The sequence below is a fragment of the Heliangelus exortis genome, chromosome 10, assembly GCF_036169615.1.
Source record: "Heliangelus exortis chromosome 10, bHelExo1.hap1, whole genome shotgun sequence".
Classification (NCBI taxonomy): Eukaryota; Metazoa; Chordata; class Aves; order Apodiformes; family Trochilidae; genus Heliangelus; species Heliangelus exortis.
This window is the reverse complement of record NC_092431.1, coordinates 22299610-22326108: the sequence shown is the minus strand read 5'-3', so window position 1 is coordinate 22326108 and position 26499 is coordinate 22299610. Positions and strand designations below refer to the sequence as shown.

General features: G+C 37.1%; 1 protein-coding gene across 13 annotated transcripts in view; it reads left to right on the top strand.

Moving 5' to 3' along the window:
• BLTP1 (bridge-like lipid transfer protein family member 1) overlaps positions 1–26499 on the top strand; it is an 89185-nt gene that overhangs the window by 35407 nt on the left and 27279 nt on the right. For 10 of the 13 annotated variants that reach the window (XM_071753902.1, XM_071753900.1, XM_071753898.1 and 7 more), the window contains exons 25-53: positions 908–1185; positions 1940–2190; positions 2658–2916; positions 3333–4173; positions 4577–4647; positions 5119–5292; positions 5562–5682; positions 6290–6436; positions 6727–6854; positions 7252–7454; positions 8013–8210; positions 8862–9073; positions 9399–9550; positions 10244–10394; positions 11176–11328; positions 12430–12670; positions 13818–13966; positions 14246–14465; positions 15256–15414; positions 16674–16849; positions 17341–17516; positions 18140–18846; positions 19658–19897; positions 20282–20375; positions 21851–21901; positions 23627–23833; positions 23989–24227; positions 24778–25022; positions 25659–25764. In XM_071753902.1, the coding sequence (XP_071610003.1) occupies positions 908–1185; positions 1940–2190; positions 2658–2916; positions 3333–4173; positions 4577–4647; positions 5119–5292; positions 5562–5682; positions 6290–6436; positions 6727–6854; positions 7252–7454; positions 8013–8210; positions 8862–9073; positions 9399–9550; positions 10244–10394; positions 11176–11328; positions 12430–12670; positions 13818–13966; positions 14246–14465; positions 15256–15414; positions 16674–16849; positions 17341–17516; positions 18140–18846; positions 19658–19897; positions 20282–20375; positions 21851–21901; positions 23627–23833; positions 23989–24227; positions 24778–25022; positions 25659–25764 (6349 nt within the window). The remainder of the gene's footprint in view (positions 1–907; positions 1186–1939; positions 2191–2657; positions 2917–3332; positions 4174–4576; positions 4648–5118; positions 5293–5561; positions 5683–6289; positions 6437–6726; positions 6855–7251; positions 7455–8012; positions 8211–8861; positions 9074–9398; positions 9551–10243; positions 10395–11175; positions 11329–12429; positions 12671–13817; positions 13967–14245; positions 14466–15255; positions 15415–16673; positions 16850–17340; positions 17517–18139; positions 18847–19657; positions 19898–20281; positions 20376–21850; positions 21902–23626; positions 23834–23988; positions 24228–24777; positions 25023–25658; positions 25765–26499) is intronic. The other 3 variants (XM_071753899.1, XM_071753891.1, XM_071753890.1) reach the window with 2 other exon arrangements.

Here is a 26499-nt window from a genome sequence, read left to right as displayed (position 1 = left end):
GTGTCAGCACCACTGCCTGACTGCTTCTAGAATTCTGCCTGGTGTATCCTCAGTTCAAAAAACGTGTAGAGAAAACCTGCTGTGTCTCCCCATTATCTTACCATACATGAGAAAAATGGACTGATTTACTCAATGCAGGAGAACATAAGAGAGAACTGAGCTATGGTAACAACAGAAAAGGAGAAAAGTGCTGTGGCAGAAAAAGTGACTGGTAGTTGTGCTGTCCATGAATAGATTTGGTTTGCCAAGGTAGTCTTAGTATCTAAGTTTTGGGGGACAGCTTCATACCATGAGTAAGAAACTAAAGGAAAGCAGTAATTATTTATAATGTCTTTTTATGATATGGCATCTTGTAATTTGAATGGCTTGCTACTGAGTGGCAGTAAAAAAAAGCATTTGACTCCAAATTCTACTGAGCCCAGTATTAAAAAACACAAACACAAATGATAACTGTTTGCAGGCATAAACATAAATGTCAGTATTTTCAAAAGCAGCTTAATAACCTGAACCACTCTAGAAAATTACATACTCAATGTTTCATTAAAATAAAATAAAAAAAAGTTTCCAGTGCTCCTTTACAGTCTGTGACAGAGATGAGAAGCACTAATTTAATATTAACCCTGTGGGTGGGTAGCTCTTCCATGGCCAGGTTCTTTTTTCATCTTTCTTTATTTTCCATGTGAAAAGTTTGAAAACTCCATCTGAAACGTCAGATACTGTGACTTCTTGGAGAGAACTCAAGCTGTGCAGGAAATTTGGTTCAATATTTTTAGATTATTTAAAGTCTAAAGGCTAACCATGTGTCATCTTTTGTTGGTGCATGCCAGTGTCAGGGATGATTGATGCTATTTGGACAGGTGGGTTGTTGTACAGTTCATCAGAGCTGGTGTTTTATATGTGTTTTCAGATGGGTGCTATACGTATTGCAAACTGCAATCTCCACAACCAGTCTGTTGGAGAAGGTGTAAGCGCTGCTATTCAAGATGTTCAACTGAGACAGTATGTTGAGCAGGTGAACAATTGCAGAACTGGTCTCCAGCCAATATTAAGAAGGGCATATTGGCTGGAAGCTGGCTCTGTCAACTTGGGGCTCATCACTGCTGACGTCGCTTTAGCTGCAGATCATCCTGCTAAACATGAAGTGCAGAGACATTTCTTAGAAACGCATGATAACCGAACCAAGAGGTAAGAGATGCAATTGAACAAGGAGATGCATCTGAATTCTTTTGGGGGGTATAATTTAGTAATACATTCATTTAAAGACGGAACTTTGGCTTTTGAGGTTGTTTATTTTTGCTTACGTAGGTTAGTTTCTTGTAGGTCTTTTAAATTACATTGAATGCTTAGCTGTGGGGTTGGCGGTTTGAATGTCCTTTGACTGTACAAAGTGGGATGATTTTTGGCAAAACTTGCTTTTCCCTCATCCTTCCCCTGTCCCCTGAAATGAAGATCAGGGAGAGAAGGGGATCAAATTTAGTCTATTGTTCTCAACTGAAAACAGCCCTTACAGAGCCCTGAGCAAGTTGATGAGAAGCTGTGAACACGATGCCTGGTATAACTTTGACTTGTGTCTCTCTGAAGAGCAGTTGCCTCTGGCATAAGCAGCATACACCAGTTTGGAGTATATTCACAGTGCTTGCCTCCATGCAGAAAGAAAGGGTTGTTACTCTGTATTGTGGCACATGAACATAATCTCTGCCTGAGCACAGTTGACTGGGCACTGCATATACATATGTGATTTGCTCCTTTCAGGATCTAATCCTTTATTTTGTGTCTGATGTGTGTTTCAGCTACAAATCACAATTACTCATTTCATGCCGGGTGAAACAGGAGTTTACATGTAAAAGAGGGATATATTTTCATCTTGTAGCCACTGAATATAAATGTAGAAGTCTAACATGGTCATGTTTTTGTTTTCTGTTTTTCTGCCTTGATGTAGGCTGTGGTTTTTGTGGCCTGATGATAATTTGAGGAATAAGAGAAGCAAGAACAAATGTGGCTGTCTTGGTGGTTGCCGGTTCTTTGGTGGCACATTAACAGGACTGGATTTTTTCAAACTTGAGGAGCTGACACCTTCAAGCAGCTCTGCTTTCTCAAGTACAAGTGCAGAATCTGATATGTTTTATGGACAATCTTTACTGCAGCCAGGAGAATGGATAATTACTAAGGAGATTCCTAAAATTTTAGATGGTGAGGATGGATTGTACTGTAATTTTTTACTTTATTTTGACCAGAAGTATAATTTCTTAACCACATGTTAGTTTTTATAGTCTTTCCAGCTCTAGTTAATGAGTAGCACTTGTGGTGCTCTCATAGAAGAGGTCTTGTAGTGGCTTGGGCCCCTCTAAGAACAGACAGTAGCTTGAAAGTAGTGGGCAAGCTTTCATACACTGAGTTTTTACATTAGTGTGCAATTGCTTTATGAGTAAAAAAAAAGCTTTTTTCACTTCTATCTATTATTATGTAGAAAGCAGTTTACCAAGGCAATCTCATGTTTTGCTGTTAAGATTTTATTCATTTTTTCTTAGTTCAGCATGCTAGTATGTGTATGCATTTCAAAACTAGGCTTTCATTTAATAAGGTTTTTTATTTCAGTGGGTCAGGAAGAGACTGTTGCAGTTGTGCTAATTTATCTTTTTTTCTGTTTCTGATCGTAGGTAAAGCAAACGGTGTAAAACGAAAAGATTGGGAGTGCAGATCTATGGGTATAGAAATAGAAAGAAAAGCTCAACATCTAAGTCTACAAGTCCCGTTGCGCTCCCACAGCTCCTCCTCCTCTTCAGAGGAAACGAGCAGTTCTAGTGCTGCACTCCCTTTGCTTGCAGGTGAGAAGGAAAGCCCATCATCAACTACTGAGGATCACCTGGGACAGAAGGAGTTCTTGTCTGGTGCCAAAAGGGAAGGTGGTCATGGAAGGTTAGTACACTGTCCACTTGGAAGTATAATTAGACTTTTGAATACATAACAACAGAAAAATACCCTTATCTCTAGCACTTAATAAAATGTTGCTTATTTTCTCATGGTACTGAAGAAATGCATTTCCTAGTTTGAATGCAAATTTGGATCCTAAATAGAGGACGAGTAGCTGATCTAGATAGAAAATCCAGCATCTAAGACTACAGCCCTTGCCATTAATGTTCTTTTTTACATCACTATATGTAGACAAGTGGAATAACAAGTGGCAGAGCTTAGTATGTCATCAGCATTGTGAAAATAATTTCTATCCTAATAGAAAGTCACAGAATCACTGAAGCATCTGACAGCTCCTGTAATGTAAAGAGAGAATCATTAATAATGAAATAAGCAAATAAACCTTTAATTTTTGTTTCCAGTGCTGCAGCTGAAGGTGTAGAGGGCAGCCCTGCATCCCCTGTCAGCCAGGAGAGGCCTGTTGGTCAGTCTCCCCTGCGGTCTCCGCTGAAGCGCCAGGCATCCGTCTGTTCCACGCGGCTCGGGAGCACCAAGAGCCTCACAGCAGCTTTCTATGGGGACAAGCAGCCTGTCCCAGTTGGTGTGCAGTTCAGCAGTGATGTGTCTCGCAGTGATGAGAATGTGTTGGACTCCCCAAAGCAGAGGAGGAGCTTTGGTTCTTTCCCCTATACTCCATCTGCAGATTCCAACTCGTTTCACCAGTACCGCTCAATGGATTCCAGTATGTCAATGGCTGACAGTGAAGCTTACTTCTCTGCAGCAGAAGAGTTTGAGCCAATAAGTAGTGATGAAGGTCCAGGAACCTATCCAGGGAGGAAGAAGAGAAAAAAGCAAGCTCAGAAAATTGAATACAGTAGAGGGTCTATTTATCACAGTGTGGAAGGGCCCTTAACAAGCACAGTCCATGGAGAAATCAGTCAAGATGTTAAAACATTGCCAATTAAGACTCATCCCTCACAGGCTTCATTTGTTTCGGCTCTGGGAGAAGATGAGCATGGTGAGAACTTGTATGTCATGGAACCTGATAAGACTCTGGAAACTGAGCAAATTACTTCCCAGCAGCCTGTAATGGCATGTTACCAAAATTATCTTACACAGTTCCAAGTGATCAACTGGTCAGTAAAGCATCCAACTAACAAAAGAACTTCAAAATCTTCATTGCATCGCCCTTTAGACCTCGACACTCCAACAAGTGAGGAAAGTTCATCATCATTTGAGCAACTTTCTGTCCCAACTTTTAAGGTATGGAGGGGGGAGGAGGAAAGAGCATATAAAGGAGGAATTAAAAACATGATAAAGTTGCATAGTACGCCAGTTGTGTAAATAAAGCTATGAGAAAATTGAAGCTGCTTTGCTTTTAGTTAAGAAATTCCTTGGATTTCTGACTTCAGATCGTGAATTGCATGACTGGGAGGTTGTGGAAATAATAATAATAATAATAATAATTGTCATTGTTGCACTTTAAGTTGCTGCCTGTTGAATCATAGGCAGCTTATGTGAGCTCCTGTATAGTATATTGGAGAATCTGTATATGAGGTATCCTTTTAAGGAAAAAAATCTGTGAGAAGAATGAATTTTAATATTCCTTGGATATTTTTTAATTTATAGAAGGAATGTAATAAATTTCTTTGCACTTCTATCTTAGATGGTTAAACAGGGCCTTACAGCTAATTCGTTACTGGACAGAGGCATGCAGCTTACAGGATCAACATCTAAGTAAGTTGAATACTGTATAACATTATTAGCATATTTTTTGAAAGCAGGGTTTTCCTTATACTCTTGTTAAACATTTTGGCTCTTGCCAAAATTTTATTTGTAGCTGTCGTTTTCACTACTGGTCTGTTGTAGTACAGTGTATTGTATTATAAAATGTTTCTTTTTGGTCAAAAAGAAAGTACACTGTGGAAACATTAAACTATTTCACTCACACATTTTTAAGATTACAAATTGCAACTTAATTTAAATTAATTTGGGAGGTGTTTATAAGTGCATTGCTGAAGGCTGAACTTGAATCTAGGGAAAGGGCCTTGACCCACAATTATATTTTGTGTGCTTCCTAAGCTGTACAGTAGAAGCAAGAAAGTAGTAGAAATCCATGTTATGCATTTTATTGAGAATCAAAATCATACGAGGGTACCTCTATTTTTTTACACACATGGATTTTTAATATGTGTTTGACTTGTCTAGTACACCTTATACTCCTTTGGAAAAGAAATCTGGAGAAAATACAGATGATGAAACAATAACAGAAGAATGGACGTTGGATCATCCTGTCTTTCAGACACGGACAACAGCAATAGTAGAAGTAAAAGGAACTGTAGATGTAGTTCTGACTCCTCTTGTAGCAGAGGCACTGGACAGGTAATTAATTTTACTTTTGTTTGGCAAAAGTCTAGGTAAAAGGATTGAATCATGTGACTAATGGAACAGTAGGGCCTTGTACCTAGTGAATGGAATTCTGCTTTTCCTGTGAAGCTCAAACAATGTTATGCTGACCTGTGAAGTGCCCTTTATTTCTCTCAGTGTTTTGTTTTTTTTTTCTCTGTAGTGTTTTTTAAACACTATTAATGCTGTATCATGTGAAACTGGAAGTTTTCAATGGTCTGTTGTGGTCTTGTTTTCTCTCACAGGTATATAGAAGCAATGGTGCATTGTGCCAGCTCACGACACCCAGCAGCAATTGTTGATGATCTGCACTGCAAAGTTCTTCGAGATGCTGTTCAAAACAGCAAAACAAGCTTCTCAGAAAATGTAAGGGAGGGAAAAAGAAAGATAGAAAGAACATTGTTTTCTCTATTTTACGTAGAAAAGATTTTAATTAAATTCAGTGTCTGGTACAGTAGCTAAGTGCTATATCAATTAGGAATACACATACTTTTTAATGTTGTGCTTGAAGGTTTTCTAACTTCCATGATCTATTCAGTAATACATTAATTTGCATGGCATCATACATTCTGCTCTTAGAAATTGCTATAACTGATATTTTAAAGCATTGTATTCACATCAGCAATACATCGGTTATTATTTTACTAATCTTACTGTTTTATGAATCCTTAAACTTCATAGTATAACAGACACTAGTGATTTACTTCAAAATAAATAATTCTGTATGACTTAAATATGTAGTATTTGAACTTTCAGCTGAAATCCAGTCATTAGAAAGTTAATTGAGAGTGCCACTCTCTCCTTCTGGAGCTACATCTATTGTATCTTTAAGTCTATAAATGCTGCCTTGTTAGAGCAGTCATGGTATTGTGCTTTAAATGAAGCAGAATACTGTGCTAATTAACTGTCTTGTTACTCTTAGCTAAGCAGCTCTGAGTTTTAGTGACCATAAGTTTTTTTCCCTCCCTCCAAGTTATCTTCAAAGCAGGATATTAGAGGAACAAAAATAGATGGTACCACTACAGGAACAACAAACCAGGGACCAGCACAGACCAATCTTTCACTTAAGCAAGACAATGTGACAATTAAAGGTCTTCAGGCCAACGTTACTGTACCAAAGGTAACAACTTTTTGTTTGGCTTGCTAGTACACGTGTGCCTCACAAATTACTCTTTATTTTTCCACCATATTAGTTCCCCAGAATCTTAAGTGAAACTATATATTTGAGCTGGATAATTTATGTTTTGAAGAGTACAGGCTGTTATTGTCTTACATCTTTTAGATGTGATGGGTTATTATTTTTATTTTACTGAGAAGTATAAAACAATACTTATTATAAATTGGTGATGTATACTTAATGGAACATGTTTTTCTATATTCCTTTGCTCCTTGGGACAATTTTACATATAGGTGAACCTCTGTTTACTGCAAGCATCTGTGGATGAATCTCCAGGGGTTTCTTCTGGAAAAACCGTGACTCATGTTTCACTGGTAGCTTTGTGTTTTGATAGAATTGCTACACAAGTTCGTATGAATAGGTAAGAATAATAGATACAATTATTTGTGTCTCATCATTGTTCAGTTAGTCAGAAGACTTGGAGGCCAATTTTTTGCAGCTCTGAAAAGTATTTGAAGTTGTCATGACTGTTTATTGTACAAAATAACATCTAACTAGAATTGTTTCTTTCAGAAGTGGAAGAACCCTCCCAGAATAACTTTAGAACTGGAGTTTTAGCTCTTCCTTACTTCTGTGTCATGCAGGATAAAATTAAATTTTTCAGTATTTTTCTAGCAAAGCATATGTGTCTTCTATCTTAAAAAGAATTGTTTCTAACACTGCTGTGCCAATGTCACTTAAAATTTTAAACAAAATAATCAAATGAAATATGCCCATCTGAGATTTGGTTAATTGTTTTTTCTCCCTTATATCTGAAGGGGTATAGTTGAGGAGACTTCAAACAATGCAGAAACTGGGAGGAATTCTGTCACATTTGATCGTTACATCCAGACGAGTAAAATGCAGCCCCAGTCTTCTGGCTCACTGAGATCCAATGCTGGAGCAGAAAAAGGAAAAGAAATAGCTGCTAAATTGAACATCCATCGTGTTCATGGGCAACTCAGAGGCCTTGATACAACAGGTAAGCAGGTTTTTTTAATTGTGGGAATGTCAGTTTTCATAGAAGCAGATGGTTACAATTTGCCTTGAACTTGTAGTTTGGTTTGCAGTTTGGTTGTGTTTGTTTTTTTTTTTTATCAGCACAGATTAAAAAGGCACATAAACCTAGAGATTTTGCATATACTGCTAAAAAAGTATTTTAGAATAGTTATGCATTTATTTTCTATTATTCTAGTATGCTCTAGATGGTAACAAACGCGTTCCTATGAAAACACATTATCCAAGATCACTGTCATTTTATGCTTTTAAGTCTTAGGTATTTATTAGATTTTTTTTTAAAGTAATTTCAGGCCATTTGCCAGCTTCAGATAAAAGTCTTGTTTGTACATGTGTTTGGAACCATGACTATACAAAAATACCAATGAAGACAGATGTGTTAGGACTAGGAATGTCTCTAAAGTTTAACTTTGGCGTACTAAAGGTACAACATTCCCAAAACACTGTGAACTCAAGAGAGCTATTTTAGGATGTAAAGTTTTTTCATGTTTTAAAAAAATGGTAAATATGTTTGTTTTCACAGATATTGGAACTTGTGCAATAACAGCTATTCCTTTTGGGAAATCAAAAGTTCTTTTTACTTTGGAAGAGTTGGATGAGTTTGCTTTTGTGGATGAAACAGATCAGCAAGCTGTCCCAGATGTAACTCGGATCGGTCCGAGTCAAGAGAAGTGGGGCTGGATCATGTTTGAGTGTGGAATTGAAAATCTAACTATAAAAGGTAGAGCTCATGTAGGCTTTCTGCTGTTTTGGTTTATGAAACTAATAATTCTTTTGTTAGGTTTTCTAGTTGGGTAATTTCTAGCTCAGAAATTTCTCAGTATAGGTTTTACTAAATAATACACATCTTTTAAAATAAATATATCACAAAGTAAATCCACCCCAAAGGTAGTTAATCAAGATAAGGATAGGGAGGTTTTCTTTCCTCAATTTCCTCAGTTTCCAAGGCAGGGTCCCTCTGACAGGACAGAGTCCCTCAGGAACCCCTGGGACATATGTCCCTCCCTCAGGTGCAGTCCCTCAGGAACTGCTCCAGCCCGGGGGCTCACGGCTGCTGTGGGAACAGTCACCTCCTCTGCCACTCAGCACATATGTATTTTCTGTCACCCAAGTTATTCTTTTTAGTGAATAGTGTTTAAAAAGTCTTCATGTGAGTACTCTTCATCTTCTTGGAACAAACTTGTCAGGAGCTCTAGAACTCTCATTGCTGTATAAAATTGTACTGATAAATAATTTTGTAAAATGGTAATGCATATTGGTTAACCAAAATCATACCTATTTCTCCTCTTAATTGCAGATCTTTTCTATGAGACATAACTTAGAGGTTTATGCACAGCAAACATTTACAGTCTTGGTATGTATGCTTTTATAGGAGGAAGACAATCTGGAGCAGTGCTGTATAATACATTTGGAGTCATGGGTAAATCAAGAGATACAGAGAGAGGTGGATTGCTTGCATCAAATAACTCTTCAGATTCTCCAACTGGTAGTGGTTATAATACTGATGTGTCTGAAGATAACCTTCCTTGTGATAGAATAAGTCCCTCTTCAGATATTAATGGAAATTCAGTTTCAGATGAGCAGGTATGCACTATGTAGAAAGGAATATTCTTGCATTTCTTTTTGGGCTTTGTTTTAATGTGATTAACATCAATAGTAAACGCTGGCAATTTAACACGTCTTGTGCCACCTGCATTCATACTGGCTGCTTCCACACTGAACATCCAGCTTTCTGCAAGGTCTCTTGGTATTGTCTTGGGAGAATTGGTGGACAACGTTAGTTTATTTATTAATTTTTTTCTAAAAGCATATGAAACTGTTTTCTACAAGCAGTGTACAGTATGGTGTGTTAGTGCCTTCATAAGTTGGGAAATGAGTTTCACTTGACTTCTGGATTTCCTTTTTTAAGGATGAAGGGGTTGAATCTGATGATCTGAAAAAAGATATACCCTTGATGCCTCCTCCTCCTGACTCTTGCAGCATGAAGTTAACAATCAAAGAAATCTGGTTTAGTTTTGCAGCCCCTACCAATGTACGCTCTCCAGCCCATATATTTACAAGGTATGCTTTTACCTGATTTAAAAGAAAGAAATTTACAGTTATACTTTGTTCTATTTCAGCTGCATTTGGTAGATACTTAATGTAGTTTTGATAATTTTTGATTTCCATTTGTATTGTTTCCATTTATATGGAAGTGTTGCTAGAAAAAAATTAAAAAAAAAATGGGATTAAAAGAAGAAAAGAAATATTAAAAATGCCCAACAACAACGAAAACACTCCCAGTGAAACAGAAGTGCATGAAGGAGAAAGGCAGAAGAGGTGCTTTTTTTGAGAGGGAGAGATGCTAGACAAGTGAAGCACTTTGTGCTGTTGGTATTCAATCTGATGCTTAACCCACGGTCTTACTGCCATTGCACTATAAATTTTTCTAAGTTTTTCATATTTTGTTTGTAGAACAAGTCAAATATTCCTATCTGTCAGTATTTTAAGCTCAGCCTATAGCTATGGATTAGAAAATACTCTGTGGTTTTCCTAATATTCTTGCCTCAGCCCTTCAGAAAAATCCCTCATGGCATACTGCCTAACAGTTAATGTGGGACTCAGTCCATAAGGTGCAATTTCAGCATGGGATAAAAAGGGAATAGCAGTAGCAAGAGTGGTTGCCACCTATTTAAATTTATAATAGAATTAGAAAATCTTGCTGATTGCTGCTACTGAATGTGAATACCTGTTTGTTTTTATTATTCTCAATAGGCAGCTGAACCTCCTGAGTACTGCAACGCCTGCAGTTGGTGCTTGGCTTGTTCCTATTGATCAGGTGAAATCATCCTTAAATAAATTGGAGACTGAAGGAACCCTGCGGATCTGTGCTGTTATGGGTTGCATCATGACAGAAGCTTTAGAGGTAAATGACCTAAATAAAATCTTGGAACAGAGCAGTGTAAAATGTAATGTGTATTTGGGATTCAGAATACTTTCACTGACAAACTTAGAGCAGCTCTTGTGAGCCTCTACTTCTAGCATTGGTCACAAGAGGTCACACACAATCTAAGTTTCAGAGAAAAAAAAACTCAGCTTCTACAAGTGAGGAAGAGCTTTTATGATAAAGGAGGTGTTTCTGTTGCCAGGGATCTTTCTGGTGTATGGGCAGCTTTCTTCTGTTCGTTTACTTTGCACCACCTAGTGGAAAGATTTCGAGGTGATACCTGTTACTAAGATCCTGCCTGAAAATGTAAGGTTGACCAGCTTAGAGTAAGGCTTCTGCTGTACTCATGAATCATCCTTTGCAGCAGTTTGATATTGGTACCTCCCTTCCTAGCGGTTTCCTACCCTTTTTATAGCATTAAACCAAAATAAGGAAAGTGCCTGTTTGTTTTCTTTAACCTGGAATAAGCAGTTTATTTGAAAATCTCAGCTAGCTGTGCATGTATGTCTGGCAGTCCAGAGATAGCTTTACTAAGTCTGTGGTTTGAATCCAGCTCTTCTGTTTATTACTTTATACAAAAAAATAAGCATCAAATATGATTTTTCACATACCACTGTTTAAAATAAAGTAGGTGTCCACGTGGCAAATCTTTTTTGCACAAGTTCAAAATGTGGTTCCAAGTTTGGCATGTACTAACATGAGCATGTTCTTGTGTTTGCAAGTATGTTGGTCTGTAAAAAATTATTGCATTTTAATCTAGAATAAAAGTGTGCACTTCCCTCTGAGAAGCAAGTACAACAGGCTTACCAAAGTGGCTCGTTTCTTGCAAGAAAATCCTTCTTGTTTACTGTGTAATATATTGCATCATTACCTGCATCAAGCAAATTACTCCATTATTGAGGATGCAACTATGGTGAGTTTGGCTTCTTTCATTTAATTGTCTTTCAGATATGCTGGTTTTGTTGTGGCCTGTGTATCTGCATCTTTTTTATCCATCTCTCTTATTAATAACTGAGAAATCATAAACCAGAAAATCATGTGTTTAAAATTGTTATTATTGGCCTTTTAACCAGATTTCCTTTTTCTTAAAGGTAGCAGCAAAGCAGTAAAAATTTATATCTGGAATTTTAAATTTGAATAATTATTAAGGCAAGGGCATGCACTGATTAGCTTATTCCAAATGTTCTCCCTTAGAACTAGTTTTCATGTCTTTTAGAAATAGTTGGATAATGCAGACAGCTTAAGAAAAGAGATAGAATTGTAGAAACTTCAAGGCTTAAGAATCTAATATTTTTCCTTGCTGGATTTGGAATGTAAATGTCTGGGTTGTAGTGGTAAATAATTGTTTGGACAAACATAGTAGGCATAAGGAGGAATGTTTCTTCCAGTTTTTGTGTCAGTTTCAGAATCCAATTCCACGGCTGTCAGATTTAAACACAACATTTTGCAACATAATCAGTTGAGAGCCCAGTGATCAAATAACACAATCGGGCAGAAGTAGAAGTTTTTGATTTGTCATTGAAATGAGAAGGGTTTGGGGTTTTTTCCCTTTAGCTCATTTCAGTGGTGGTATCAAAATAACTGCTGTTATTTCCCAGATTTAGGTGTTTTAAATACTGCTTTTCAACAATGAATCAAATGTAATTTTTTAAAATTTCAGTTCTGTTTCTACTGTCGGTATAGAGCAGTTGTGAATTTTAGTCCAATATGCACAGTCTTATAATTATGTTAGTAGTTTCATATTTGATAAATTCTTTCCTTTTTTTTTTTTTACCCCCTGGGTAGGTCCTCAGGTCATGTAAATTAATGTATTTACTGTGTTCAGTGAAGCTAGAATTTTTATCTGTTAGCACTATGGCTTCCTGTATCTGAAGGGGCATTTTGTGGTGCCAGCATGTTTCTGTAAAAACCTCTTGAGTGCGATGATTTAAGGGAGTGCAGATTCTTTCCCCCTGGTCTAGCTAAAAATGCTGTGGTGATGTGCATCTTTTTTTTTTTCTTTTTTTTCCTTAAGAGTGATGGCCTTCCTGCCTTAGTAACCTTAAAGAAGGGTCTGGTTGCATTAGCAAGGCAATGGATGAAGTTCATTGTGGTGACCCCAGCTTTTAAAGGAGTCAGCTTACACAGACCAGCTCAGCCAGTGAAATTGCAGACAAATCCCTACCATGAGCATGAGGATGGACTTGGATTAGACAATGGAGGAGGTCTTCAGAGTGACACAAGTGCTGATGGAGCAGAGTTTGAATTTGATGCAGGTATTCTTGTGTTTTTTCTATCTCCATAAAAATCCATAGGGACACGTAGCTCCTCACAGAGCATTTGTAGCTTTAGTTTGATTTCTTGAACACATTATTCTTCTTTAAAATTACCATTCTTCTTTAAAATTATTCTTCTTTAAAATTCTTCTTCAGAATTATCTTCATTATAAGTAGCTGCTGACAACTGTAGTATTGTAAAAAATCTTACTTGTTTGGGGAAAACAAAGCAGGAGACTTCTCTTTCTTCACCTGCTTTCTCATGTTATTTACTGCACAAAATACATACTTATTTAGTATCTTGGAATTCAGATTTAGTTATGTTGCTTCTGGCCTTAGTTGTAATTGTAACATACAATTCCATTCTTTCTCTTAGGTGAAGCTTGAAGCCTACCTTTTTATTTGTTCTTTGTGAAGACATATTTTCATTAGAAAAAGACTTTCCTCATTTTTACTACTTCATGTGGTAGATTTCTGCTGACAGCTTACACATTGCCCATTTATCATAAGCTACTCTTTTAGATTTGTGCTCAATATAGAGCTGACTTAAGTAAAAACCACAGAAGGGAAGGGCATAAATAAATCCATGTTGTTGGAGCCTTCTTTTGTGCTGTCTTGACTGTTTTTTTGTATTATCTACATGTAGTGTTAATCTTCTCAGAACTACGATGTTTGTTTTTCTTTTCTCAAGTAAGAATTATGTAATACAGAGAATAAAATAGTTTTTTAAAAATCAGGAAGAGAATCTGCTTTTGGTTAAAAGCCATGCAGCATTTACCAGCTTGAAGGCAGCAAAAGCAAAGATGTTTGTGTGCAGTATTTTAATTTTTTTTTGCCATGTGTATATTCTTATATTTTTCACAAAGTATTTTGGAAGTGGCAATTTGGACTCCTTTTATGGATGGAGTTCACTCAAATATAGGCATTTTGATTCAAAAAATTATCAGCTATACCAGAACCAGCAAAAGAAGTGTTAACTTCCTTTTGACCTATAGCACAGAGTAGCAGTTGAATGACGTTAGGACACTGGTGTGTAGGTGTGTAGACTTTGGAAGTTCATGACTGCTTCTAAATAAATGTACCTAATAATAGATACTATTGTTTCCCATGTATATAAAATTGAGAAAAATTATTTACTTGGTTCCAGCTACTGTCAGTGAGCATACAATGCTCCTGGAAGGAACAGCTAATCGTCCTCCCCCTGCTGGTGGCTCATCTGGCCCTGTAACTGGTGCTGAGATCATGAGGAAATTATCCAAGACTCACACTCACAGTGATTCTGTTCTGAAAATAAAGGTAAGGGGGGTTTGTTTGGGTTTTTTAGCACCATGCACGAGTGGAAAGTGGTTTGTGGCTGGCCTATTAGGAAGCAGTTCTGTAGACTACAGGTCAATAAATGCTTGTCTGAAAATTGCCTGTGACGTAACCTGCCCCAAAGGAAGTGCTGCTTGTCCAAAGGTTTGCAGGAATGAGAATTTCATAGTTACTGTGTTCTGATCTTATATTCAGACCAAATGTCTCTTCCTTTTTGCAGTTTACACTGTACTTCATCAATTTCTTTGTTTCTTCCCCAAGGGCATACATCCCTACCACTCCTTAAGTTACACAAGTGGAGACACTGCCACAGATTCACCCGTGCATGTTGGCCGTTCTGGACTGGCAGTCAGAGAAAGTCCAAGAAAAGAGAGTCTGCTCAGCTATCTTACTGGGAGTTTCCCTAGCCTGCATAATCTCCTGGAAGGGACTCCTCAAAGAAGTACAACTGCAGTTAAAAGTAGTTCTTTAACAAGAACAGGTATGATGTAGCTAAAGAGAGGGGGAGTTCTGATTTTATTTTATTAGTTTAGATAAGATGCTGTGCAGCAGCACAATAACATTTCCTAGAATCAAACAGCAAATGTATCAGGTGGGAAAACAAATGACAGCTAACAAAGTAAAAAAAAAAAATTAAAATTCATTTTCTTTAGCCTTACTACTCTTTGAGTAAAATACATAATTACTTCAGTGTGTCTTTTTGAATAAATCAGGAGATGAGGTGATCTCACTGTGTTAGATATTTTTTCTTGACCTTGTAAGTAGTGCAAAAAGTGGACTAAAACTAATTTTCCATCAACTTAGTTTGTGTATAATAATTTCCAGTTTTTTAGTAATGGTCTTTTGAACAAACATGTTTCACAGAAGTTTGAAACACATACAGTGCAATTTTTAAGCTCTATATTGTTCTGAGCACACTTATCTAACAGTTAAGTTTGATATTGTGTTTTCTCTAAAACCCCTCTCCTCTGCCATCAGAGGAGAAATACAGAAATACTGTTCAGAAAAAAAGGTATTTTGATTTCTTAATGACACCTTTGCTCTAGTTAATGGTAGAGATGAACAAATGTAAAGTCACTTGTAGTGCAACATCCATTAGTGACATAGCACAACTTCTGTGGGTAGCACCTGTAGTGCTGCTTGGCACTTAATTTACTGGAATAAGTTTTAGGGATTAGGCCTGTCAGTATTGTCAGTACCATTATGCTGTGGTCCTGTTTTTTTCTGACTTTGATACAACAAATGTTGAAACTTCTGATTCCTCTGTATAGGGAATACTGTGGCCACAGACATGTTATCTGAACATCCTTTGCTGTCTGAACCATCTTCTGTGAGTTTTTATAACTGGATGTCCAATGCTGTGGGCAACAGAGGAAGTGTAGTACAAGAAAGTCCAGCCACCAAATCTGGACACAATTCTCTTCCAACAGGTATTGTAAATTAGAACAGAATTTAAGAGGTTGGCTGTTCTTGTGTTTACTACATACTTTCTGAAAGTAATTGAGCAACTGACTTAAGTTCAACAGGTGTAAATACTACCTATAGGACTTCCCAGAAAATGAATAAATATGATTTAAGCAAAATTTTTATTTTCATTTCCCCCACCCTGCCTCCAAAATTATAGCTTTTTCTTAAATTTGAAACTGCAAGTAGCTTCCAAAACCATGTGTAACTGCAAAAAGCTAAGCCATTAACTCATCTTTAGTTTCAGTGTTCTTTGGATTTTGCTAGCTTTTTTTAACCTAACTTGCATATATTGCTTTGTAATTAAGATTTTGTACATTGGAATCCTTGCTTTTTTTCAGTTCAGTTTTGAGACTAAACATAAACACCTATTTTGAGAGCAACATTCTTCTTCTGGGATGGGAAGTGGTCAACTGGTATAAGGGAATGCAGAAAAGAATGTATACATTACTGATAGTCTTAAGTTTATTAAAGAAATAAATTTGTAACAATATATTGAAGTCTATTATTCTTGTAAGCCTGTTGTAATTCATAAGCCTGGCATCTCTGTATCTTAATTTTCATTTTCACTAGCACTAAATTGGAAACAGTCTTTCAGCAGTGCATTCATCCTAGGCAATAAGCTGTTTTAATTTGGTTTTAATGCTGAACAAGTAAATCTGACCCTACAAAATGTCTCGGTTCTGTACATATTGCTTAACTGGTGTTGCTTCTCTCTAAATTAAAATGTGTTGCTCTGCAAGAAGAATCATTGTTGCACCTGCAAGAAGACAAGATGTATTTTATCCTGCTGAAACTGAAACAGTTTGTTCACAAGTTCACATTCCTGAAATCCAACTTTGTGATTTTAACTTGTGCAGAGATTTACCCAAATTATTTTTCTGTGAGGCCGTGCAGGTTGTGACTGCTCAGCCTATAAACTGTTTCAGTTTAATTGGGAGTTAACGAGCCTGTGGAATGCAATACAGACTAAAGGCCTTAGAAAGGAGACCCAAAAAATGGAAATTCTTTATAACTTTCCAAAGATGAGTTGGATTGTCCCTGTTACCTGTTTCAGCAATGTCAGACTGTTTCTGTATCCTGAATGCCACTTCTGTGAGGTTACAGGCCTGACTTTCTCTGCATATGGCATGAGGTTCTATGCAATTAACCTTGCTGAATTTATAGAGTTGGTGGTGTTAAAATTTGCTGTGGTGTTAGTGTTCCATGGGTATTTATTTTCCAGGTGTGGCACCCAATCTTCCTACTATACCCTCTGCTTCAGACTTCAACACAGTCTTGTCTAGTGACCAGAACACCCTGGATGGCACACACTCGCAGCACAGCACCAGTCAGGATGACATTGCAGGTGTAGAAGAGGGCAACCAGGGGTTTCCTGCTGTCCAGCTGGCAGATGCACAGGTAGGGGTGCTTTGCTGATCTGTTTTGAAGTTCTGTAGGGAAAAATTAGTTTATATTAAAAAAAAAAAAAATCTTTCAGTGATAAAAAGGATCACATTTTTTTACATTTCTTATGCATGATGAAAGGCTCAGGAAAGCTCTGAGGTATCTCATAAGAAACTTAAAGAATGATGATCAATAGAGCATTGTTTTATAACTTCAGGTAACACATTGGAGCATTTATGGGAGTAGCCTCGTTCACCAGAGTATTTGTAGTTGGGGGGAACATAGAGAAACCTTAGCTCCCATAGGTAACCATTCAGTGCTGGCTTGCTGTGCAGTCCATAAAGCCTGTCCTGTTTATCACTCTTCTGTTTTACAGCACTGTTAACAAAACTAAAATGTTCTCCATTGTGTAGCTGACATTGTACATACTGTAGATCAACAAATGATGGAGCAAGAATTTGGAAATAACGTAGACAAGGAGTAAATCTATGGGTTTTGTTCTGTAGGTTGTTTTCAAACCTCTTCTGAGGTACACAGGAATTCAGTCTCAGGATGCAATGCCACTCTGCTATAGAATGTACTTTGGAGAGTACCTTTCATTCTCGGGAACTTTGGACTGTCTAAGAGCAGATATTGTTGATTCAGATACAGCAAAGGAAAGAAAAAGCAAACGAGCTCGAAGGTATGTTGTGAGGGATTTGAAAATTTATGTATTGATTAAAGAACAGAAATTAGTTTTTTTTAGATGTGAAGATATATAATTCCAAAGAACTGCCATAGATTAAGGAGCAGTTCTTAGTTCTTTTATCTGTTTTATCTTCCTGTTAGAATATTTATTTTTTTTCTTCCTGTGGAATGGTTTGGAAACCTAAGTATTAAAACCCCAGCTGCTTCTGAAAATTGGAGACTGGGAAAGGGAGAACTGGTGGGAATTGTAGTGGGGGAAATTTGAGAGCTCTTAAATGCAGTTTTCTAATTAATCTGGTAAATGAGGTTTTTTTCTTTTGGTGTAAATTGTAAATCTTCACCCTACTGATTTTGGGCAAATCGTTAGTTTTTATTTTAGAAAGATTGCATGCCAAACTAAATTTACATAGAACTGAGTGATTACTGGTTTAGTAGCACAGGGTTTGAAAGTATAAAACTTTCTTTTTTTTATTTTATATTTGGAACCATGGTAAGAAGATGATATCCTAAGGGAAATAAAAGATTGGATTCGGTAAATCAGACGTACCACTGAGTAAGGAAGTATTTGACTCCCATATAAAGAAACAAAGCATTATCTTGTCCCTTTTCTTTTCTTAGGCAAGGAGCTGTCAATCTTCCTCCTCTTGAATTCAAACCAGCTTTGATGTTGGAAACTTTCAGTATTAGTGCTGTCGTAATGGAAAAATCCATGTGCACACCTCATAACTCCGCCAATGCCCTTTCTTTTCATGACCTGAATAAACGCTATTATAATACTTTTCACTGTAATTTTACAATTTCTTGCCAGTCCATAAGCCAGCATGTAGATATGGCACTGGTTCGACTCATTCATCAGTTCAGTACAATGATTGATGACATCAAGGCCACACAGACAGACATCAAGCTGAGCAGATACACAGCTGGATCAGCCTCTCCAACACCGACTTTTAAAACTCGCAAGCACAGAGACTTCCGCTCCTCTGACTTCAGTCGAAGCTCTCGAGGGAGCCTTAATGGAGGCAACAGAGTGAACAACACCAAGAACAAACGAGCAAACAATGAGAACAACAAAAAAGAGTCTCGAAACAAGAATTCCTCAGGGAGGTCAGAAAGGAGAACTTCTAAAGTGTCCAGGAAAGGTTCAAAAGATGTAGTTGATCACATGACTATTCACATGGATGACTCTGACTCTATAACTGTCTCGGAACAGAGCGAACCTTCTGCTGAGTGCTGGCAAAACATGTATAAACTGTTGAACTTCTATTCGCTCATTTCTGACCCAACTGGGATTTTAGAAAAGTCTTCTGAAACTTTCGGGCCAACAGGTAAATAAATCTGAATAATTGAGTGTGTGCTTCTGCTCAAGTGTGGTCTTCTAAAGCTGCACTTCACTTGCTCAGTTTTTGAGGAAGTTTTTGAAGGTTGTGCGTCTCCATCTAACATGGCTCAGAGGGGCAAGTGGTGAGAACTGGGGAAGAGCCTGCAATTAGTTCATCAAGATGGTGTACAAAAGGAAAAAAAAAAAGTTTCCTGGCTTTTCTTTTGCTTTTTTATTCTTTCACTTCTGGACTTATGTAAGTATATGTTAATTGATTGCTTTCAAATTCACTCCCTTGATATTCTTGTGTAGCTCTTAATCTGGATTTGCCCTGGTTTATAGACTATGGTAAGTGAGTTTTCTGCTTAACTGTGTGCAGAGTGGATGGAGTTTTTTCTCCCAAGGTGCATATTTTTTCTCCAGTGGCTAATGGAAATACAGCATCTATATGCTGTACATTATCATAGGAACCTTTGGCTGTGAAATGATAAAAAAGAAACAGGACAATTGGAAACTCTCAGAGCATTTTTACTGTAAACAATAAGATGTGCATAAATATAAATATTTGTGATGTACTTGAGAATGTATTTGTGAGTAATAATGAAATCACATCACATATTATTGTCCCTATTGTGTCCCACAGTTGGACTTGGTTCAGTTGCAGTGTTACTAACTGCGAGCAAGGTCCAGACAATTTGCCTCCAGTTTGCTAAATGTGCACCACACACGATCCTTGGTTCCAAATACAAATATAAATCTAGGTGCATCAAGGATTCCCTGTGAAGCATCCTTAAAGAACCCCTCTGTTTGTTCTGTAGGCGTTCGAAGCCCAACAGACCCTGCTTGCAGGGTGGTCTTTGAGAACGAGCAGGAGAGCAGCAGGGACGCGCAGAGGAAGCGCAGCCTGGTGACCGCGGAGCCGCAGCACGTGACGCTGATAGTGTTCGGCATAGGCATGGTGAACAGGACACACCTGGAGGCTGACATTGGTGGTCTAACAATGGAATCAGAACTGAAGAGGATCCATGGCAGTTTCACCCTGAAAGAGAAAATGAAAGGTGGGATGAGCTAAGATGAAGTTAATCTGTAGTTAATTCAGTGACAGCTTTACACATTGATGCGAGTGCATGGGTAACACATTTTATTTGTAAACAGATCTACAATATAGCTGTGTGTGGACAGTATAATAACATTGAGCAGTTTCTTTTAAGAGGGTGCTGAAGGATGTTAAAAGTATGCAAGATATGCTAAAAAAGCTGTGAAGTAAAATCTTGCAGATGATAATCTCTCCTGTTTTCAAAAGCTTTCTCCTTTTCACCGTTTAAATTTGTTATTACTTAGTGTTTTCAGTTTTTTTCCTGCTGCTATGTTTTTGAAAGCAATAGGCAGACTTAGAAGTATTTTACTAAATGAAATGCTAATAAATGTGTTTTTTCTTAAAGATGTATTACATCAAAAAATGACTGAGACATGTGCCACTGCTCACATAGGAGGTGTCAATATTGTCCTACTGGAGGGAATTACTCCAAATATCCAGTAAGTATGACAATTTCAAATATTCCAGCTGCATAGAATTGGTATCGATTGTGTGGCAGTGGATGTATATAGCTTAATATGGAGAAAGCAATGATCATATATCTTCAGGTAAAATCTACAAAGTCACAGGATATGGTGGCAACCATGCAATTGTTGCAGAATTGGGCTTGAGCTTGACTTACAAAGATAATTAAGTGTGCCTGTTGACAGGAGGCTTTTCTATGGAAGGCATATCCAAGTAAGCTGAGAAGGAATACAGTAAACATACATAGTAGGTTTCAGTCCCAGTTCAGCAAGTCTTAAGGCACAGGTACATGACTATGAATTCTCCAGTCCCTTTCTATTTCTACAAAAAGGTGTATTAGTAGTAAGTTCAGAGTTGATTGTAGGATCATGGGTAAGAAAACTGACTGAAAAATCATAGGTGACAGGTTCTGTTGTAAAATGAAAGATTAAATTTCATGTAATCAGAGCATTCTGCACTAATTTCATTCAATGTGGTATACACATAGGAATTTAAACACATTTTGTGTATTGTATCTCCTAAGCTTATAATAGCTTTCTGAAGCTTATAGGTTCCACTAAATCATACAAGATCTTTAGGAAGTATTTAACCTACTGATGCTGATTGTTCTCATGTAAGATCTATATTGTTTCTTTAACAGATAATTTTTTGAAATCCCATGATGCATGATTCTTCGTGTTGTTTTTACATTTCTAATATCCATTCTCCACCCTTTATATGGTTTATTATATACTTTTATATGATCTTATATAATTGACACAACTTGCTCAGCATCTACATTGTTTTAGGTTTTTTGCCACGTTCACAAATGCAAAAAGAGCATGCATTATTTTTTGCGGTTTTTAGCTGAACTTTTTTCTGTGTTGCAAAATAACAGTTGAACTACAACTCTTTGTAATGTAGATCACCCTCATGAAGTTTGAGTGTTAGCTGGGTAACCCTCAGTATGTGACCTGGTTTTAGAATATTAATGTTGTAGAAAGGAGCTAAATATTGTGACTTGAGTCTCTCTCTTACCTTTTAACACCTGTTTAGTTTGGGAGATGATATATTGAACTTTAAAATATACAGAATTTTACTAATGTCCCCAGATGATTTATTCTGATAAGGTATGTTTTGGAGGAATAAATAGAAGTTCTAATCTAACAACCGTGTAGGGCTCCTGAAAGTGACAGATTCTTTGTCTGTTATACATCATGATCTTACTGAGCTTCCATATAGGAAGGGTACAAGGTACAAAAGGAAAGATGGGAAATAATAAGTCTTTAACAAGAACGTCATCAAACACAAACCCTAGCAAAACAGAACAAAACCCTTCACCTTGGTAAATTTGAAAGTAAGTGTCATATTGTGGGTTACAAGTAATTAACTGGCTAATTTTGCATGAATGTTTATTCTTTATTTGCTTTGTTTTTGTTTTTCTTGCTTTCTCTTCAATCTTCATCTGTAGACTGGAGGATTTTCCTACATCTCCTACAAGTACAGCCAAACAAGAGTTTCTGTATGTCATATTACTATGTTTAATAGTCTTACAATTAACTCAGTGTTGTGTAGCTAATGGTTGCATTTCTACTGTGTGTGAGTGTGTAGGCAAATATTGCTTGAATACATTTTCGTTTAACATCTGATATTACCTAGATAAGCCTTTGATGTAGCCTGTTAAGTATCTGTCCAAAAAAAAAAAAAAAAAGCCCTTTTAAGTGTTAACAGTCCAGCTTTAGGGGCTGTTTTGATAAGGTGAAGAAATGCTTGCAATGAAAAGGAGCAGATAGGTTAGATTTGTTCTGAAGTTGGCAAGACAATGCTGTGCTTGGAGTGATAGGACCTGTTGTGATTCCTTTTATCTTCATTTACCTTTCATAAAATGAATCTGCCCTTTTCTTAAGTTATGGGTATTGATTTACATTTTTATGAAAATACTTGTGAATTAAGATTTGTTTCCTCTTTTGTATTTTTATAAGCGCTTCAAATATTTTTAAGTAATTCCTACTTGACAGTTTATCCTAAAATGTTAATCCATAACCGCTTTAGGTTGTTTATAGTTCAGGTGTAGCTGTGAAAATCTGAAAATATTTCTATGGCTTCAATAAAGTAATCTGGTGCTGATGGCTCTGTGGCTGCATTACAGTGAAGTGTATTTTTTCATTATAAGCAGGAGGATAATGTCTTTTTAATTCTGTATTTCCACACCTACGATGCTTTGGATTAGCTAATTTTTTAACATCAGAATAAGGCACACTGCTTCAAAAAAGCAACATTATTTAGGGAATAGAATTTATAGAGTATTTTAGCTTTCACCATAGTTAACTGTCTATAGAACAGTTTAAATCATGATACAAAATTATTTTACTTATGCTCCATAAAACTTAGTATTTGAGAAACATTTATTAAATGTTGCAATTTTATAGTCCGTTTAGCAGATATTTTGGCTAATGTACTGCATATTCACAACTCAGTATCTGTCTCTTCAGGGCTGTAGTACTCTGTGCTGGCTACATAATATCCTTCCACTGGGCTACCCTCCAGTAACTGACCTTAGATGAGAAACATCAGTATTTTACCCTGTGTATCTTTTTTAATAGGAGCTTAGTGAATTCTGACATGTCAAAATTTCATTTGACATAAAAAACTGTCAACTTTGTGCAGCTGGATTTTTATTATGGGTAACCACTGGGATTCCTGTCTTCCTTGCATTAAAATAAAGTTTTCATACTTTGTGTAGCAAGTGTCAGCTAAACACTGGTATTAATTTGCAAACCCATTTTTTACTTGCGCTGTATTTATTGCTAAGCAAGTATTTCCTCCATTGACCTATTTGGATGCTAAGATCAGATTTTACTAAGTTGTCTTATAAAAAGTATAATTCAACATTATCCCCAAAAACGAGTTGAAATAGAAAGCTTTTACTTGTTCCCATGTGTGCAAATTTGTCTGTATGTGTGCAGCCTAGTGTGTGTACCAAGTGATCTCGCGTTATGCCAGAATAACCATTTAACAGGTGTTTTTGCAATGCATGACTTGTAGTTCTCTTAAATGTAGTGTAGTTGCTTGTGGCATGTATTGCATCTGTGTTCAAAGTGAGAGAAAAAGGACTGTGTATGTAGTTTATAAACAAAATCACTCACTGGAATAGCTTAAAAATCAGCTAACACTTAAAAACCTATTTTAACAAACTGCTAACTGTTTTGAAAGATATGTAAACAAATTCTGTTTCCTTTTCTGGTAGAACTGTTGTGAAATGCAGTATTGCCAAATCCCAGGCCCTCTATAGTGCACAGAGAGGGCTAAAAACAAACAATGCTGCTGTGGTCAAGGTTGGAGCCATCAGCATCAACATCCCCCAGCACCCTGCCACGCTGCACAGCATGATGGTGCGCAGCTCTCACCAGCTCTCCAAGCAGATTTCCGACCTCATCCGCCAGCCCTCAACTGCGTAAGTGCTGCTGCTGTGGCACTTCTGGAGTGCCACATTTATAGCCATACATTTATAGCCTTGTGCTGCTTTGAACGTGTGTGGGAGAGTCAGGCTAGTTGCATATCATGTTAGAATAATGAAAAGGATTTTCTGATTTTTCTCTTGGTAAATAGACCCCAGCCTACCAAAGAAGATGTTGCTACTCCTTTGCCTTCAGAAAAAACTCCAACAAGTATTAATCAAACACCGGTTGAAACAAATGAATTTCCACAGCTGCCAGAAGGCTTGGAAAAGAAGCCTATAGTTCTTAAATTCAGTGCCATGATAGATGGTATAGCTATTGGAGCAGCACTGTTGCCCTCTCTAAAGGCAGAATATAAGATGGGAAGGATGAGGAGTCATGGAATGACAGGTAACGGTTTCCTGAAACATTAAAAACATTATGTCTTTTATTTTGTCCTTGCTAGAAGCATCCAAGAGGACTTGGTGCCTTCTGTGAGTTACAGCTAGAGCTCTGAACCTGTTCCTGTCAGCTTATTATTTTGAATGTAGCTTTCAATCATCTGGGGCCAGAGGCAGAATACAAGAACAGATGAAGATGTATATGCATTCATATTCATCTTTCTCCCTCCCAGTAATCTGTCCTCTACTAAAATCAGCTTTTGATCCTGGATGAATTGACATCTGATTCCTAAGGCTACTTGAGAATAGCCTTATAAGGCCTCAGTACAGATGAGGAGTTTATATGATTCCCTTCTCTATCTCCTTACAGTTGAAGTAATTTTTTTTAAAACTAAGAAAAGCCAGAATCATGTGAGTAGGTATTTATAGCTGCAGAGGCCAGTGTGCTTCAATAACATTTTAAAGTGGTTTTTTTATTCCAAATTAATTCTTAAGTTTAAGGATAAATAAAAACTATTTTGTCATTTCATAAACTTTCTTTCCCCTTCTCCCTTTTACAGGTGCCCAAACTAGATTTAATTTTGAACTTCCAAGTCACAGATTACGCTTCACTTCAAAAGTTTCAGCCACTGATATGTCAACCATTCCTCCTTCGGCGAGTCTCAACCTTCCTCCTGTCACCATGTCAGGCAAATATATCATGGAAGAACATGATACTTACTCAGACCAAATTTGGAGTATAGATGAACTACCTCCCAAGCAAGGCTATTACCTACAGGGAAACTACTTACGTTGTGTGGCTGAAGTAGGTGTTGAAGACTGCAGTCATCTTTGATAACTTGTTCTTTCCATTCTGTTACATTTCTGAATGTGCATCTTCATATTATTTTACTAATCTGCTTACTGCAGAACTCTCAGGCTTACAGGTTGATCCAAATATAGCATTTTAGTTCTGTGATTCTAGAGAACAAGCCCTGTGAGGGGAGGCTGAGGGAACTGGAAATGTTTAGTTTGGAGAAGAGGGAGGCTGAGAGGAGACCTTATTGCTTTCTATAACTACCTGAAAGGAGGTCGTAGGGAGGTGGGTGCTGGCCTCTTCTCTCAAGTGACCAATGATAGGGCCAGAGGAAGTGGCCTCAAGTTGTACCAGGGGAGGTTTAGACTAGTTCTGAGGAAGAGTTTATTTACTGAGAGAGTAGTTAGTCATTGGAATGGACTGTCCAGGCAGGTGGTGGAGTCACTGTCCCTGGAAGTGTTTAAAAACTGTGTAGATGAGGCATTTCAGGACATGTTCCAATGGGTGATACAGCTATTGATACATATAATCACAATATAGTTGGAGTTGAAAATATATTCCTGAAAACTAAAAATTGCATTGCTTGGAAACTGTAGGTATGGTAAAAGTTTTAAAATTTTGTTCTAAAATTTTGTGTTTCTACAGGTTGGTTCCTTTGAACATAATCTCACAACTGATCTTTTAAATCATTTAGTATTTGTGCAAAAAGTATTCATGAAGGAAGTAAATGAAGTCATACAGAAGGTTTCAGGTAAGGACAACACTTAAAACCAACTTTAAGATCCTTGAACTTTGAAAGATGAGTTAGTTCTCTTACTCACAACTTCTAGGTTATTGTCATTGTTTTACATTATTCTATTAAACAATATTTGTGGGGAGTAGGAAGGAGAAATAAAATTAAAAAGGAGGGAGGTTATTAAGGCTATTTGAAGAAGAAAGGCGTCCAGATACAAAATGAAGAAGAAAAAATGTTATGTTCTAAGTTTTTTGTGTCATTTTGGGCTTCTTAAATACATGTTTTAACTGCCTGTTCTTACCATGAAATAACTGTAATTCTTCCTGGCATTGAAAAATTCCGATATAATTTCAAATTCCTCTTTTCATGCAGTTTGCATAGTATTCAGTCAGGAGTTTAATTTTTTTACTGTCAGGTAACTAGAGATGCACTGATGCAGGAGACAGAGGCTACCTTTTTGAAGGCCAGATGTTAACTCTTCACAGGCTTTGGGCCTTCCTATGGAAATTTTCCCAGGAGGGAGGAAGGAGGAACGTGACTCAGTTCTTAGTAGAGAGCTATTAACCATATGCAACCAGCCAAATCTGTACCAGCATCTTCCATCTTCAGCCTAGATGGAACACATACTATAAAACCTATTTTTATAAATCTTGACTAGTCACTACCAAGAGGTGTAATTCACTGTCACCTTTTTTAAAATACCTATTTTTTTAATCTTTTATTTGTTGAAACTCTGAATATGTATATTTA